Source organism: Larimichthys crocea, chromosome XVII (assembly GCF_000972845.2).
Source record: "Larimichthys crocea isolate SSNF chromosome XVII, L_crocea_2.0, whole genome shotgun sequence".
Classification (NCBI taxonomy): Eukaryota; Metazoa; Chordata; class Actinopteri; family Sciaenidae; genus Larimichthys; species Larimichthys crocea.
In genome coordinates, this window is record NC_040027.1 from 9,863,780 (window position 1) to 9,877,602 (window position 13,823).

At 40.7% G+C, this 13,823-nt stretch overlaps 1 protein-coding gene across 3 annotated transcripts in view; it reads left to right on the forward strand.

Moving 5' to 3' along the window:
- The first annotated feature begins 840 nt into the window (after nucleotides 1-840).
- The window catches only part of tns3.2 (tensin 3, tandem duplicate 2), a 45,546-nt gene continuing 32,563 nt past the window's right edge, over nucleotides 841-13,823 (forward strand). For 2 of the 3 annotated variants that reach the window (XM_019277510.2, XM_019277511.2), the window contains exons 1-12: nucleotides 841-960; nucleotides 4,341-4,515; nucleotides 5,532-5,582; nucleotides 5,670-5,792; nucleotides 5,880-5,944; nucleotides 8,649-8,732; nucleotides 8,937-9,049; nucleotides 9,606-9,666; nucleotides 9,759-9,834; nucleotides 10,134-10,263; nucleotides 10,491-10,556; nucleotides 12,583-12,687. In XM_019277510.2, the coding sequence (XP_019133055.2) occupies nucleotides 4,366-4,515; nucleotides 5,532-5,582; nucleotides 5,670-5,792; nucleotides 5,880-5,944; nucleotides 8,649-8,732; nucleotides 8,937-9,049; nucleotides 9,606-9,666; nucleotides 9,759-9,834; nucleotides 10,134-10,263; nucleotides 10,491-10,556; nucleotides 12,583-12,687 (1,024 nt within the window). In that variant the 5' untranslated portion in view covers nucleotides 841-960; nucleotides 4,341-4,365. Of the gene's footprint in view, nucleotides 961-4,340; nucleotides 4,516-5,531; nucleotides 5,583-5,669; nucleotides 5,793-5,879; nucleotides 5,945-8,648; nucleotides 8,733-8,936; nucleotides 9,050-9,605; nucleotides 9,667-9,758; nucleotides 9,835-10,133; nucleotides 10,264-10,490; nucleotides 10,557-12,582; nucleotides 12,688-13,823 lie in introns of those variants that run through there. The other variant, XM_019277512.2, reaches the window with a different exon arrangement.

The window sequence follows — 13,823 nt, forward strand, 5'->3', positions numbered from 1 at the left end:
CCATTACATTACTTAGTTATTTGGTCACATTTACAAGAAACTGTCAGCTTGTGAAGAAGAAAATGTTTTATTGTATGATTCGATTAGATTTTATCTTGTACATTCACACACTGACACTAACCCGACAATAAACTCTAAGTAAACACTGAGCAGCTGTGACTCGTCTCCTGGCGCCACCCAGTGGGATAAAGGATGCATCACCATGGAGACCAGGGGTTCCTGAAGTGAGATTTACGAGCAATGTTTCTCCACAGAAGAAGTAAAAGTAGCAAAAAGACAGATGTGCATTCAAAGTTTTACCCAAGTATCAAATGTAAAGTATTTGTTATGCAGTAGTACTTTGATTGCTGATGTTTTGCAGTGTAAGCAGCACTTTAATGTCATGGTGAAGTTAATTTACTTTATGTAGCAGTTTAATCTTTAACAAGGCCTCATATTTTATATGATGCCCACACCTTTTGTACATAAAACACGCATAAAAAGTACGCTTCGCCATTTCCCGCGCAGAGAGGTGAGAAAATGAAAATATTCAATTACAATAACCACAGGTATGCACTTGTAGTTGCACTGTTATTCAGCAGGGCAACATGATCAATCACTCACGTGAGTCAGTGCTGTTGATCTGTGATATAAACACATTGATCTGTGGCTAAAAATCCATGTTTCTGTGTGAGCTCATGAGACAGATACCTTCACTCTTTTCCACTTTCACGCCACACCGGCCTGCTGTCACATTGCAGTCCAACAGAGGGCAAAGTGCAAAGCTGCACAGTGACAGTATACTTTATCATGCCCTCTCTCTCTCTCTCTCTCTCTCTCTCCCTCTCTTTGCTCTCTTTCTCTTCCTCCCTCCCACTGTCGAGTCCCCACCTTGTTCCAGTCACACACACACAGACTTTCACTCATCGGCCTTCACATTGCTGTGATTTTCACTTCTTGCTTGTTGCAACATCAGCGAAGGTAAGACCTGTTCCTGTCGTCTAAAATCTTTCCTCCTGCTTATGTAAAAGTTTGAACTGCTGTAACCTTCTCCCACGAGGCTTCTCACTTTCTCAGCACTGACCAATTGCAGGAACAAACTGGTGGACATAATGTTTCTCTTTCCTCAGTAGCGTTATAACAACCTCTGATGCTGGACCAAGATTTTAGTGTGGGCCACCGCTTTTCAGTAAACAAAGGAACATGTGATGGAGGGTAAATCTCAGGGGGGATTAATGGTGAAAAGTGTGGTGGTGGTGGTGGAGGGGGAAGAGGGGGGAGATTAACCCACTGACACATTAAGACACTGAAGCCCAGGAGACGTGTTTTTACTGGGATTCAGTCCAGTTTAAGAGCTCTTTCAATCTTGCACTCAAGAGTGAAACAGTGGGGGTGTTATAATCACACTTCTAACCAATGCAAATAAGCTTCCTAGGGGGGGGGAAATAATCAAGTGACACGAGTTTGATGCTAATTAGATGGAGGACTAATTGCAACAAGAAGAATAAAATGAAATTACCTCACCCTGCTGGAGGATTTAATTCAATATATTTATGCATTGTGTGACTCAATAAGGAGCCTCTGTGGACATCAGGTGGACTTAAGGGAGATTAGTTTACTGCTCTAATAAAAAGGAAAGCTAAAGTGAAGAAGACAGGGCTGAAGGGGACCAGAGGATGATGAGCTAAAGTGGTCACAGTGAGGTGCTGCTGTCAATTTCACTTTGTGCTGTTTTGCACAAACACTTTCAGTCTTGTCAGTTGAATTAGCAACCGAATGACCGACGGCTTTATTCCTGCTCCTTCTAAGACGGCACAGGATGTTTTTCACCGCCAGCATGTGCCGAAAGGAGAGAAAAGAAAGAAACAAAGATGGCTAATCCATTTCAGAGTGCCTTCCTTTAAAAAAAAGGGGAAATGCAAGACTATAATTAGATGTGGCTAGTTAAGCTCAAGGACTTTTGCTAAAGAACTCTCCCTATAGCAACGTGTGTGTGTGTATGTATGTGTGGTTGAGTCACACACTTCCGTTTGTTTTGGTTCCTCAGGCGGAGCGCTGACAAATTTAGATCGCAGCAGTCTAAAAATGTTGAAAAAACACACCAGAAATACATAATTGGAGAGTAGTCACTCATTAAGATTGTTCGCCCAACCCTGTCAACTGTTTGAGCGAGGAAAACAGAAAGCGACATTTGTCACATAAACAGGCCTCGGATGTTTGAATGAACGTTTCAATGGATGTTACTCATAGTTCATGGCACAAATTTGTACTGATGCAGCCTCAGATGAAGGCTCTGTGCAGTTGTTTGAGGCGCCTGGGTGGTACTGGGTAGATTCCCGGATTTCAGCCTTCAGCCCGCAGCTCTGCTTCCCCATTGAGCTCGAGTGGGAAGCCAGTGAGGGATCAGGCATTTGACGCTGCGCTGTTGGTCTGTTTCACTTCTCCCAAAAACTGAAAGAAAAAATCAGCACAAGAAGTTTGAGCAACTTCAAAGGGATGCAAAATACTGCATTATCGATTAATCTGGTGATAATTTTTTCGATTAATCGATTAGTTATTTGGTGATCAGTGTTTCCCAAAGCCCAACACGACGTCCTCTAATATCTTGTTTGGTCCACAACACAAAAGAAATTCAGTTTACTGTCAGAGTGGACAAAAGAAACCAGAAAATATTCACATTTGAGGAGCTGAAGTCAGAGAACTTGGATATTTTTTTTATTAAAAACAGACTCAAGGAGCGTCCTGGTGGCTCAGCCGGTTGAGCGTGCACGCCATATACCAGAGTGACCTGGGTTCAACCCTGAGTTTGACCCCTGAGCTTTGATGCATCGCGGGCGTCGTCTCTATCTCTGTCTTTGACAGACTAAAAACAGATTTAAAATGATTCATCCATCCCCAAAATGGTTTAATGGTTGACCAATAATCGACTAATCATTGCAGATAAATGTGTGAGCGTGACATGATCAGTCAAATCAAAGAAAAACTATTTTGAATGAACCTTTAAGTGTCTTCTTTGGAATTGGAAATCAATAACTTGTCAGACCTCGACAATCCCTTTTATGATAAGAGCCAAGTTTTGGACATTTGACCCACCTGACCTGATTTATGATTCTGTACATAACACACACTACACTGCACACCGATCTAACTAAACACATTTTAATCTATAGTCTTTGGTTTCCAGCAGGTTATTCTTACATGTTGCTGTGGTGAAAATGGTTTTATCACTGTTGACTCTGCTGTGGTCACACGGTCAGGGTGAAGGCGATGGTAACCACAGCTCTTTGTGCACTACTGTCTGTTGACCTGGCTCCCACAGATATGCACTAACATGCATGTAACTGGTTCATATGCTATAACATAGAGTCTGAATACCACAGAATTATGCAGTGCATGGTTTACAGAAGAATGTGGCAGGACTTCACATTCTTTAGGGAGCTATAAAGTCAAAATAACTGTCGTCTAAATGTGTAGTTTCAAAATCAGGCAAGGACACCAACACAGGACATAGCAGCCAGCTAATATTACTGGTCCAACAGCAGCTCGGCGTCAAGTTATCGTTAGTTAGTTAACTTCTTGCTTGCTCACTCTCATTTTCTCTCCTTCCTCCGTCAACATTCGGTCTTTTCACCTCTGTTATTACGTCCACAGAGACTGATGAGTTTGGTTACATTGCTCATGTTGTGGCCCTCCCATGCCCCCGGGCCTGAAAACCTCCTCCTCTTCTTCTATACTAACACTCTGAGGTTAACAAACTGAGCTAACAGCAGCTAACAGTAGCTACAGTTCAGTATGCGAGCACAATGTCACAATCTTTCCGGCTCCTTTCATCACAGTCTAATCATGAAGCAGGAAGGTAAAGATGGAAGACGTTTATGACTTTGGAGAAACAATCTTTCCTTTTTTTGAAATTATTGGAAAACTCAGTCAGTTAGAAACTTTTAATAATAAGGTCGTGGTTCTCCCTCCTCCTGTGTTTTAGTGGTTTTGTGCTGATGGGTAACGAGGTTACGATCTCGTGATCATTCTTCCCTGACTCATCATCACCTCTCCTCCAGTCACCAGCTCAATGAGGGATTCCAGTGACTCAGCTTTCCATTCAGCTCCTCATTTTTTAGTTTTTTTCGGCCTTGACGCCACTTTTGTTTTAGCATCACATCCTGTAAAAAGGATTTGGGGATTAAAAAGGCTGACCGGATTTGAACTCACATATCCGAGTGGGCCAAAAAAAAAAAAAAGATTTGCCACACTTGGAGTTCCAGCTGATACGACACAAGCTCAGATAAACTCTGCAAACATCTGCTGAGAAAAATTCTCACTTCCCCAAATTTTTCCATGACTTTCATTCTCACACCCTGTAGGGTGCCCATGTGACGGAAAGCAGTCATGGAAGAAGCACAGCGAATCGATCTGACCTACATCACTGAACGCATCATCACCATCCTCTGCCCGCCTGAATGTTCGGACGAGAGATACCTGCAAAACCTGCAGGAGATTATTGTCATGCTGCAGTCCAAGCACGGACACAACTACATGGTGAGAAGAAACAGACAGTGCTGGAAGAAGTAAAAGTAATACCAAGTACTCCTGATACAAAAATGACCATTTCATAATAATATATATCATGTTTATGGATTATAATTATTGATGCATTAATGTATGTATCACTCCATGATTATAGCTTTTAAAGGTGGACTAATTTTAACTCTAGTTTTAACTCTAAATCTGAATATCAGTGACGCAACGTGTTTCGAAAGCTTTCCACTGAAATGCAGTGAAGCATTGATCAACTTCACAGCAACAACCTCTGTTACTACAATGTAAAATGTTCTTGTGTGAAAGTCCCAGCATAAATAATCATCATTTAATTACAGCTCTATGTACTATAAGTCCTACTGACTCTTTTTTAAAGGAAACTTAAGTAAATGCATAATAAATAAGAAAAGTAATGAGACACTGACGTATAATAATGACACAGAAATAATAGACATGTATAAAAATAGAAACAGTTAGAAAATGCTGAGATATACAAAAATGATGTCCCCCGCGTTACCATGACGACAACTGAATTACATCTGTTTTTATGTTCATCCTCAGCCTCTTCGTTTCTCAAACTGCACATTCCTCTGAAATCATAATGGGCTTCCTCTCATTCTAAACATGTTTTTGGTTGCTTTCATGTGAAGTCGAGCTCAGTTATACGAGCCCAAAATCACATATTTGTCTCGCTTTACAATTTGCTCAGCGTACGACACTCTATCATTAGACCCTTGATTCAGAGAGAGGGAGAAACTCCACAGAAATATGAAAATCTACCCAAAATTTAAATTTTAGGACCTTTAATTTAATTTAAAAAAGTGGATTTGTTGGTTTTAGGTTTATTTATTTAGACATGATGATGGGTGATGAGTATTTCTCAACATCGCCATACTTGGACGTGATATTTTTAGTTGTACCACCATTAGAGATATAATTTATATGATCACCAAAGATACTATACTGCTCTCCTCTCCTCCTTCCCCTTTTCATAAAAACAATTTCTCCTTCTTCAGCTTATCAACCTCTCACAGAAGAATGACACCCTGACCCGAATGAGGCACAAGGTAAAGATAAGACTTCAAAAGTACCGACGTAAGAGGTCAAATATTGCAGTGTGACACACGTTACAGTATGTGTGGTTTGTCTATCAGGTTTTGGACACAGGTTGGGTGAATCTTTTGGCTCCTAACCTGGATCAGATCCTCAGTGTTTGCGCAACGATGGAGAACTGGCTGCAAACACATCCGAAGCATGTCCTGGTTTTACACTGCAGGGTAAACTTCACTGATTCTTCTGCGCACCCTGATCTTTAGACTGATCTATGTACTGCAGGTACAGATATGTGTATTTGTCCTCCACAGGGAGAGAAAGGCCGGCTCGGAGTTCTGGTGGCTTCTTACATCCACTACAGCAACATTACAGCCAGGTAACACTGACGCCGTGTGACAAACGTGTAAATACGCATCCTCCTGGTTCTCTCGACCCAGAGCTAACGGGAACTTTGGATTTCAGAAAATAAACTCTGTGCTAATATTTAAACATTTTCTTCAACAAGATAATCAACAAACAAATAAAAACAACTTTTGATGATGATTTTTATAGCGTAACGCATCAGTAAAGGGCTAATGTTTGTGGTTGCATCACTTCACCATTGCTACTGCTAAGCATTAAGTGTTTGGTGTGTTGATGTCCCCCAACAACCTTTGTGGCCTCATTTAGCCACTTCAAAAATTCATAGGTGAGGTATTCACTGCTGTATTTTATGTCGTAGAACAAAATGTGAATATTTCTTACCTTATTTCAGGCATCTAATCAAAAACTCACTGACTTCCAGACGGCGGAAACATGCTGACTCATATCTGGATTTTACAGCCAAACAAGACTAACTCTAAGCATCACAATGACAATGTTAACATGCTACATGCTGAACGTTTACCACAGTCAAGAGCTTTGATAATGGAATGTCATAAGTGTTTGCACATTTTTATTTGAATCTGAGGAGGCAAAAGTCAGAAGACGCAGGAACCACAAATGTCTGAACCGAATTTAGTGGCAGTCCATTTGGTATTTATCGAAATATTTTCAGTCTGCAAAGCACAAGAGGAAACAGATCGAAGAACGACTGAGGCACTTGTGCCACCTTGAATAAAACGTGGGTCATCAAGATCCACATGAAATATAGAAATTTGAGTTATTTTAAGCCCAAAATTGTCTGAATATGGTTGTTGTCTGCATGTCATCTGGAGATATTTGCATGGCAACATTAAGTCAGCTTGTTTACCTTACACTAACTAACATGCAGTCTACATAAGTCAACAGCTATTGGCTGTATTGCGGTTCAATTTATGATTTTGTTGACTGACTTTGTGCCAGCAGCAGCAGCAGGTAAAACTTTCCACTTGTACACAGATAAGTCTCGTGGGAAGATTGTGGTGATATCTACTGAAACATTTAGTCTGATTGATGTCATTCATTAATAACCCTTTTTCTTCTCATGTACACACACTCATTAGTATTCCACGTTCCCAGTATTGACATTTACTGGACGTGTTTGCAGATCAAAGAGCGCTGACAGAACAATAGACAGGCCGAACAGAGGCTGATCTACTGTATGTCTCCAGCAGGCAAAGGGCAAGACGGCCGACTGAAGAGACTTTGAACTAGACTAGTTGATTTCCGGGCAGAGATCCTGCTGCTGTTGGAAACCAGTGGATTTATTTTGCTCTTAATTAACCTGAATGCCAGAGTCTGGGCTGAGAAGACACGAAACATCATTGATTTCAAAGAAATGTTACAGTTTAAAGTTTATGTTGCTACATATCCTCTATTGCGTGGTCTAGACGTGAGCTATAAAGCACATCCTCATTTACTTTAAGGTCAGTCTGAGGCGAATAACTGAGAAAGGAGAAAGGATGATGATCACACTGATTGCCACACTGTCAGTGTGTGTGTGTGTGTGTGTGTGCTGCTCATGGCTGGCTGTTGAGAAATATCTGATTGTGACTATTGTTACTCTGCGCTTGTGTGATTGAGAGCAGTTATGCAAAGGTCTGACATGACTGCTTTTCAGAGGGTCACTTCACCCAAATCACAAAAGAAATCTATATTGACTTACTTACCTGCAGTCGTGTCTCGTCATGCAGATGGTTTAAGTTTTATTTGACCAGTTTTTGTTTTGGGATTCTGTCTCTGAGATCTCTGCTGCCAGATTTAATACACTGCACTTAAAAGTTACACTCAACCCCAGTGGTTTTTAGACTAATCAATGTCACATGAGAAACTACCTGCAGCTACAGTATGAGCTACAGGTGTGGTTTAACGTTAGGCGAGTGTCAACATTGGTTGCTAAAGAGGTTTATCTTTTCCCAAACCTAACCAAGTATTTTAGTCGCCTGAACCTAATCAAGCCTAAACCTTACCAAATCTTGTGTTGCCTGAACCTGACCGAGTAATTTTGTTGCCTAACCAAAGACGTTTTGGTGCCTAACCAAATAATACCTAAACCTAAACTACTATTTTAGTTACCTAAATATAAACTACTATTTTAGTTGTCTAAAGCTAACCTTGTTTTTTAGTTGCCTAAATCTAAAACAATAATTGTTGCCTAAACCTAACCGAGTAGTTTTGTTGCCTGAACCTAAAGAAGTATTTTAGTTGCCTAAACCACAAAGTCTTAAGATAATAAACCATCACTGACTTTTGGTTTCACATGGGACACACACCCCAGTCTACTGGGTGAAAGTCCCGTGTTTGACCCTTTCATCCACCACAGCCTCCTCCGTACACGGACTTTGCAGCTTTATACTACGTCACATGACTTCCTAAAGCCTTTCTGGCAGGAGACCATGGAAAACTTCTTCCAACAGCTGGCAAGGAAGACGAATGCATGGAATAAAAAAGCCAATATCTCTGGTTCTGCTGCATCAGTATTGATTGTCCACTGTGAGTCCAGTAATGTTATCGAAGTGCAAAGCTAAATATTCTAGAGCTTTCGGTCATGAAACAAAGTCGTATTTACTTCCATAGTACTGGTGTGGTGGCAGAAATCTTAGAGATGGCTCGATACTGAACATTAATACTGTGCTCAGGTGTTACATGCATCACCACCTGAATATCTGCCTCTCTCTCAGTGCAGACCTTTCTCTTGACTACTTTGCCATGAGGAGGTTCTACAACGACAAACTCTCCGCTCTGATGACCCCATCGCAAAAACGGTAAGAATGAACTGAATTGATCAGGATCTCTGCAGATCAGAGGGTCAACTCCGGTTCAGTCCTTAGCCTCTGATCTTCGATGGAGATCGAGAGATCTGCCGTGACTGTTGACCTCAGACTGCAAGGTCACTAATCACCTGATTTATCCTCCTGTGAAGTAGTTACTATCATAAAGCAAAACAAAGACGTTCTCTGTGTCCTCAGATATGTGTGGACGCTGGGCAGCATGTTAAAGGGGGGATTGATGATGTCTCCCTCCCCGTCTTTCCTCCTCTGTGTTGTTCTTCATGGTCTGCCCAAAATAAGACCAGATGGAGGTAAGGAGCAGACGCCTGATCTGAATTAGAGGAAGATAAGCAGATGAATAGCTGTAGCACGTATTCTTATCTTCATCTTATTTTTAACTACAGGTATCACTCCGTAATACACGGTTGTCCTCTATCAAAGATTGTAACAAAGTTTGCACCACAAAGATGAAGAAAAACACACAACCATTTATTTCATACTGCTGTTAGAAAGTTGATTTGATTACCGAATACGTAAGACAACCTTATCATACGTAACAGTTACCTAATGTTACGTAGCATTGGCAGACACAACAAAATAAACACATGCACAGGTTGAAGTAAATGTAAAGTATTTTTCCTACATTTGTCTGAACTTTAGTTACAGATTCAGAGTAAAAAAACAAAATATAGTCAAGAAATATTTCATGGTGTAATATTACAGATTAAGATAAAACCGAAAAGCCTCTCTTTTGAAACACCTCTCGTAAACTCTGAAATGATTTCTTCATCCTTTGAAACACCTCTCGTAAACTCTGACTTGATTTCTTCATCAAACTCTCTCTTTTGAAACTCTTCCTCTTCCCAGGCTGCTGTCTCTTCCTGAGAGTCTACCAGCGTCTACAAGCTGTTTGCACATCAGCAGTCTAGTAAGAAAATCAAATCACGCAATAACCTCTAAACCTGGCGAGATATTTCACAATAAAACGCAGACTGTAACGTGTGCTTCTTTCCATCTCAGCCATGTCAATGCAGTGCAGACAGACCAGCTCTACGTCGTGCTCCAGCCAGCTCAGCTGCTCAAGGGCGACATCATGGTGAGTTTTTAGGTTTATGAACAAATGTGATGAAACTTCTGCAGGTTAACAGTTAACCTTGCAGCAGCCCTATTTGTGTAAGATTTAGAGGGCTCTATTTACAGACTATGGCAGAAATGTAACGTAATCATGTTCATTCATTCATGAATCCTAATCAGCTTCAACAGTTGTCAATCATAAACCAAATGAACAGGAACTGTTTATTTGAATTAATTTGGTTTCATATTCTGTCAGTTCTAAATCTCAGTGAATCAGATTAACGTTCACGGATCAAACATTCAGAATATTTCTCATTTCAGGTGGTCTGCTATGACAAAAACAGCGTCTCGTCCAGCCGTCAGGTCGTCTTCCGTCTCCAGTTTCATACGGGCCTTGTGCACGGACACACCCTCACTTTCTTCAAGGCGGACCTCGACTGTGCCAGCGAAGGTATTTATTTCAGAAACTATCACGCTCCATGCAATATCAATTTTAATCTCTAACTGATAAATCCTTCAGTCTCTTTGCCGCCGGCCCCCCTCCACCCTTTTCCAAAGTAAACACCACCTACCTGACTAACCTTGGACCTCCTTATCTGTTGAGCAGGTGTGAAGTACATATGGAAACATGGCCAGTGTGCCCAGTTAACTGTCTGACTGTGTTTGTTAATACTTCAGATCCTCGGTTCCCAGAAGATGGAAAAGTGGAGCTGCTGTTTTCTGACAGCCCTGAAAAGATCAGAGGTACTCGCTCTCACGAAAGAAATGAATCTTATGGTTACATAACAAACTCAAGGCACCAGCAAACATTACGACAGTGAACTGGATCAGACAGCAGAGAATAAATATTCAGGTGGAAATGTGTTTCAGATGTTTTTTTTAGAGGTTTTGCCCAAACTTTGAGCCAGGATCAACAAGTTTTCATACTTAAAGGAAAAACCAACATTAATGTGTCTTACGAAGGTGTCGGACCTCCATGACAAACCAGAACAGCTTGACCCTACAAGTCTTTGTCTTTACAAGTCCTGCTGCTCTTTTAAGACATATTGTCTCATTTGGTGTTTTGATGTTGGTAGTTTGAGAGCACTGTCTGACATGTTAGTCCAAAATCTCCCATAGGTGTTCAACTGGGCTTAGATCTGGTGCCTGCACAGGTGATTCATCATTTTCATGCCCATCAAACCAGCCGGTAATCTGTCTATAGGTGGCATTTGCATTCATTAGATTCATTAGAGGTGAATGTGCAGTGGTAGGTGGAGTTCTTGTAGAGAGGAAAACCATCAGTCACAGGGAGAACGAGGTTAGCAAGAGTTTCAAAAAGTGCTCAGAGAGTCGACTGAAGTTTGAAATGAGCTGTGATGTCACCGTGATGTCTGTAGATTAACCGGGACGGAGGTGACCTCCAACGGGTGGCAGTCTTTTTGTAATTTAAGTGAAGTGAATCTTTGAAACTTACCCTGAAAAAATGAAGTGAAAACTCTGATTTCCAGAATATACACTGACTGTAAACAAACCCTCGTTTGTCTCGTGTTTTCGGTTCAGCTTTTACTTAAATTTTCACATGTTGGTTCACACAGAGTCAACGGTACAATGAAATGTGTCAGATGAGGAAAACAGAAATAAAATAAAATATGAATTAATGAATTAATTAATTGAATTAAAGGTACAAAACCTCTTTAAATAAAAGTGTAATGACATAAATATAACACTATATAAATATGAGAATGAGGATTGTGTAAAAGTAACACAGAAATACTGAGAAATATCACTATAAAACATAATATATACCTGTATACAAATATATAACTATACACTGAAGCCCCTTAAAACAGACAACTGTGTACGTGTGGCCCCAAACCAACAGCTAAACCAGAAGAATGAAATGTTTTAGAGCCCAGAAGAAGTAAAATTATCAGATTTATGAGAAAAAAGGTCAAGATAAGAAGAAATCAGAGGAAAAAAAAGACATGTTTGCTTCCCTCCTTCTTCTTATCTCGTGATTTATCGTGCAACCACTCCTCTAACTGATGCATATAAACACCTGGACTCCCACACACACACACACACACACACACACACACATATGTTTAGACTACGGGTGCTGCTGATGCATCAGACCTCAGGGTGTCTCATAATTCAAGCAGAAGAGACAGAAATGACTCCCTCAGGGTGTCTCATAATTCAAGCAGAAGAGACAGAAATGACTCAGTTTATACATTACAGCTACACACACACACACACACACCTACATGCGCCACACACACACACACACACACACACTACATGAATGAAAGTTCATCAAACTGTCAAACAGGTGGGGGCAGTGTTGGACACCAGGAGGAGGGCGTAGCAGCTAAACTGGCCCTCAGCGTATACAATCACACTCCTCGCCTCTCAGCAGGAAGTAATATGAAGGGTTATCACATGCACACATCTGACAGGAATTCAGATTGTAGATACTGTACACAGGGGAAAACACACACACACACACACACACACACAGAGGCGGGGAAAACCAGGTCCACAAAACACACACACACACACCTTCAGACACACACAGACGCACAAAATGAGCCAAATTAAAGTAACATTTGATTATTTAAAATTCAATTTGAGCGGATCTGGAGTCTGTTGTTGGTGTGTGTGAGTGTGTGTGAGTGTGTGTGTGTGTGTGTGTGTGGGAGTGAGTGTGTGTCTTGTTGTTGGTTAACTGACTCCTGATCAGCGCTGCCTCTTTGTCTGCTGCTCTGTTTGTCACTTCCATGAGCAGGCAGAGAGCTGTGGCACAACGGCCGCTGTGTGACGGTGGACTATGACACCTTGGACCCTTTGGTGAGACGGGATTCGTACCAACGCACGTCTCCTGTTGAATCAGGTGAGATGGACCTGTTTCCAATCAGGAATCCCCCTCTTCTTTTATTTTTTACTCTTTCTTTCACTTTCTTTTCCTGTTGTTTTGAATCCCTGTGGTGTCTCCGTCTTTATTAGACGGGATTGAATAAGGAGATAAATAAACTTGTCTGCTCGGCTCTGACGGCGACCTTTAGTCGTCCTAGAAATCCAGAGCTGCTTAGCTCTGACTTTTAAAGGACCAAAACAAACTTTTGTTTTGCCTCATTAATAAAAAAACATCATGTGTATTTCACTGCTGACTATTTGTCAAACATCTGCTGTATAGTTTTAGCTGTAATTTTCCTGCAGACAGCATTTGGCTTCTATTCATCAGTCCACAGACTCTGAAAAACTTGTTACTGCAGATGCTCAATCTGCAACAGAATATTAGTGTTAGACACAATAATTGAGGGGAAATAAGAGGAGGAAGATTTTCTTTATTTCCGTATTTTGGGAACAAAGTCATAAAGTTGAGAATAAACTTGACATGTCAACATTCAATTCAAACTTTGAAGAATAAATAAATCGAAATAAATTAGAATCAGTTCAAATCTGTTCAGAAAAAAAACACAGAAAAGTTGTTTTAATAACTTCATTTGATGGACCAGAGGAGGAGCTGACTTTATTCTCAATATTTTGACTTATAAATTACAAAAAATAATAATAATAAAACTGAAATACTGCCAAATAGAAATATCTTCCTCCTCTCATTGTTTTTCTCCTCATGCCTGGGATTGAAACAATAATTCAGGTGAGAACCATTTATTTTATTTTCACATTTCAAAACAACTCTGCAGCTTTTTTAGCGTCTTTTAGCTCATTGTTTTGGTTTGGGCACATTTGGTTCAGTTCCCCCCGGCAGCTGATAAACCAACTATCCACGACCTGCTCAGAACCAAACAGCAGACAGACGCCGTTCAAGACTAGCTGGGGACAAAAGTCGAACACCTATCTTCTGAAGAGACAGACATTTCTCTAAGGAGCTGGTGGAGACCAAAAACAGAGCTAAAAGGAGAGTGAATACCACACTTTAATTCATCAAGTGGACACAAACTTAACGCCACCTGACTTGTCTTTCTGCCTTCAAGTCGCCGAAAAAATTAGAAATCAGTATTTGTA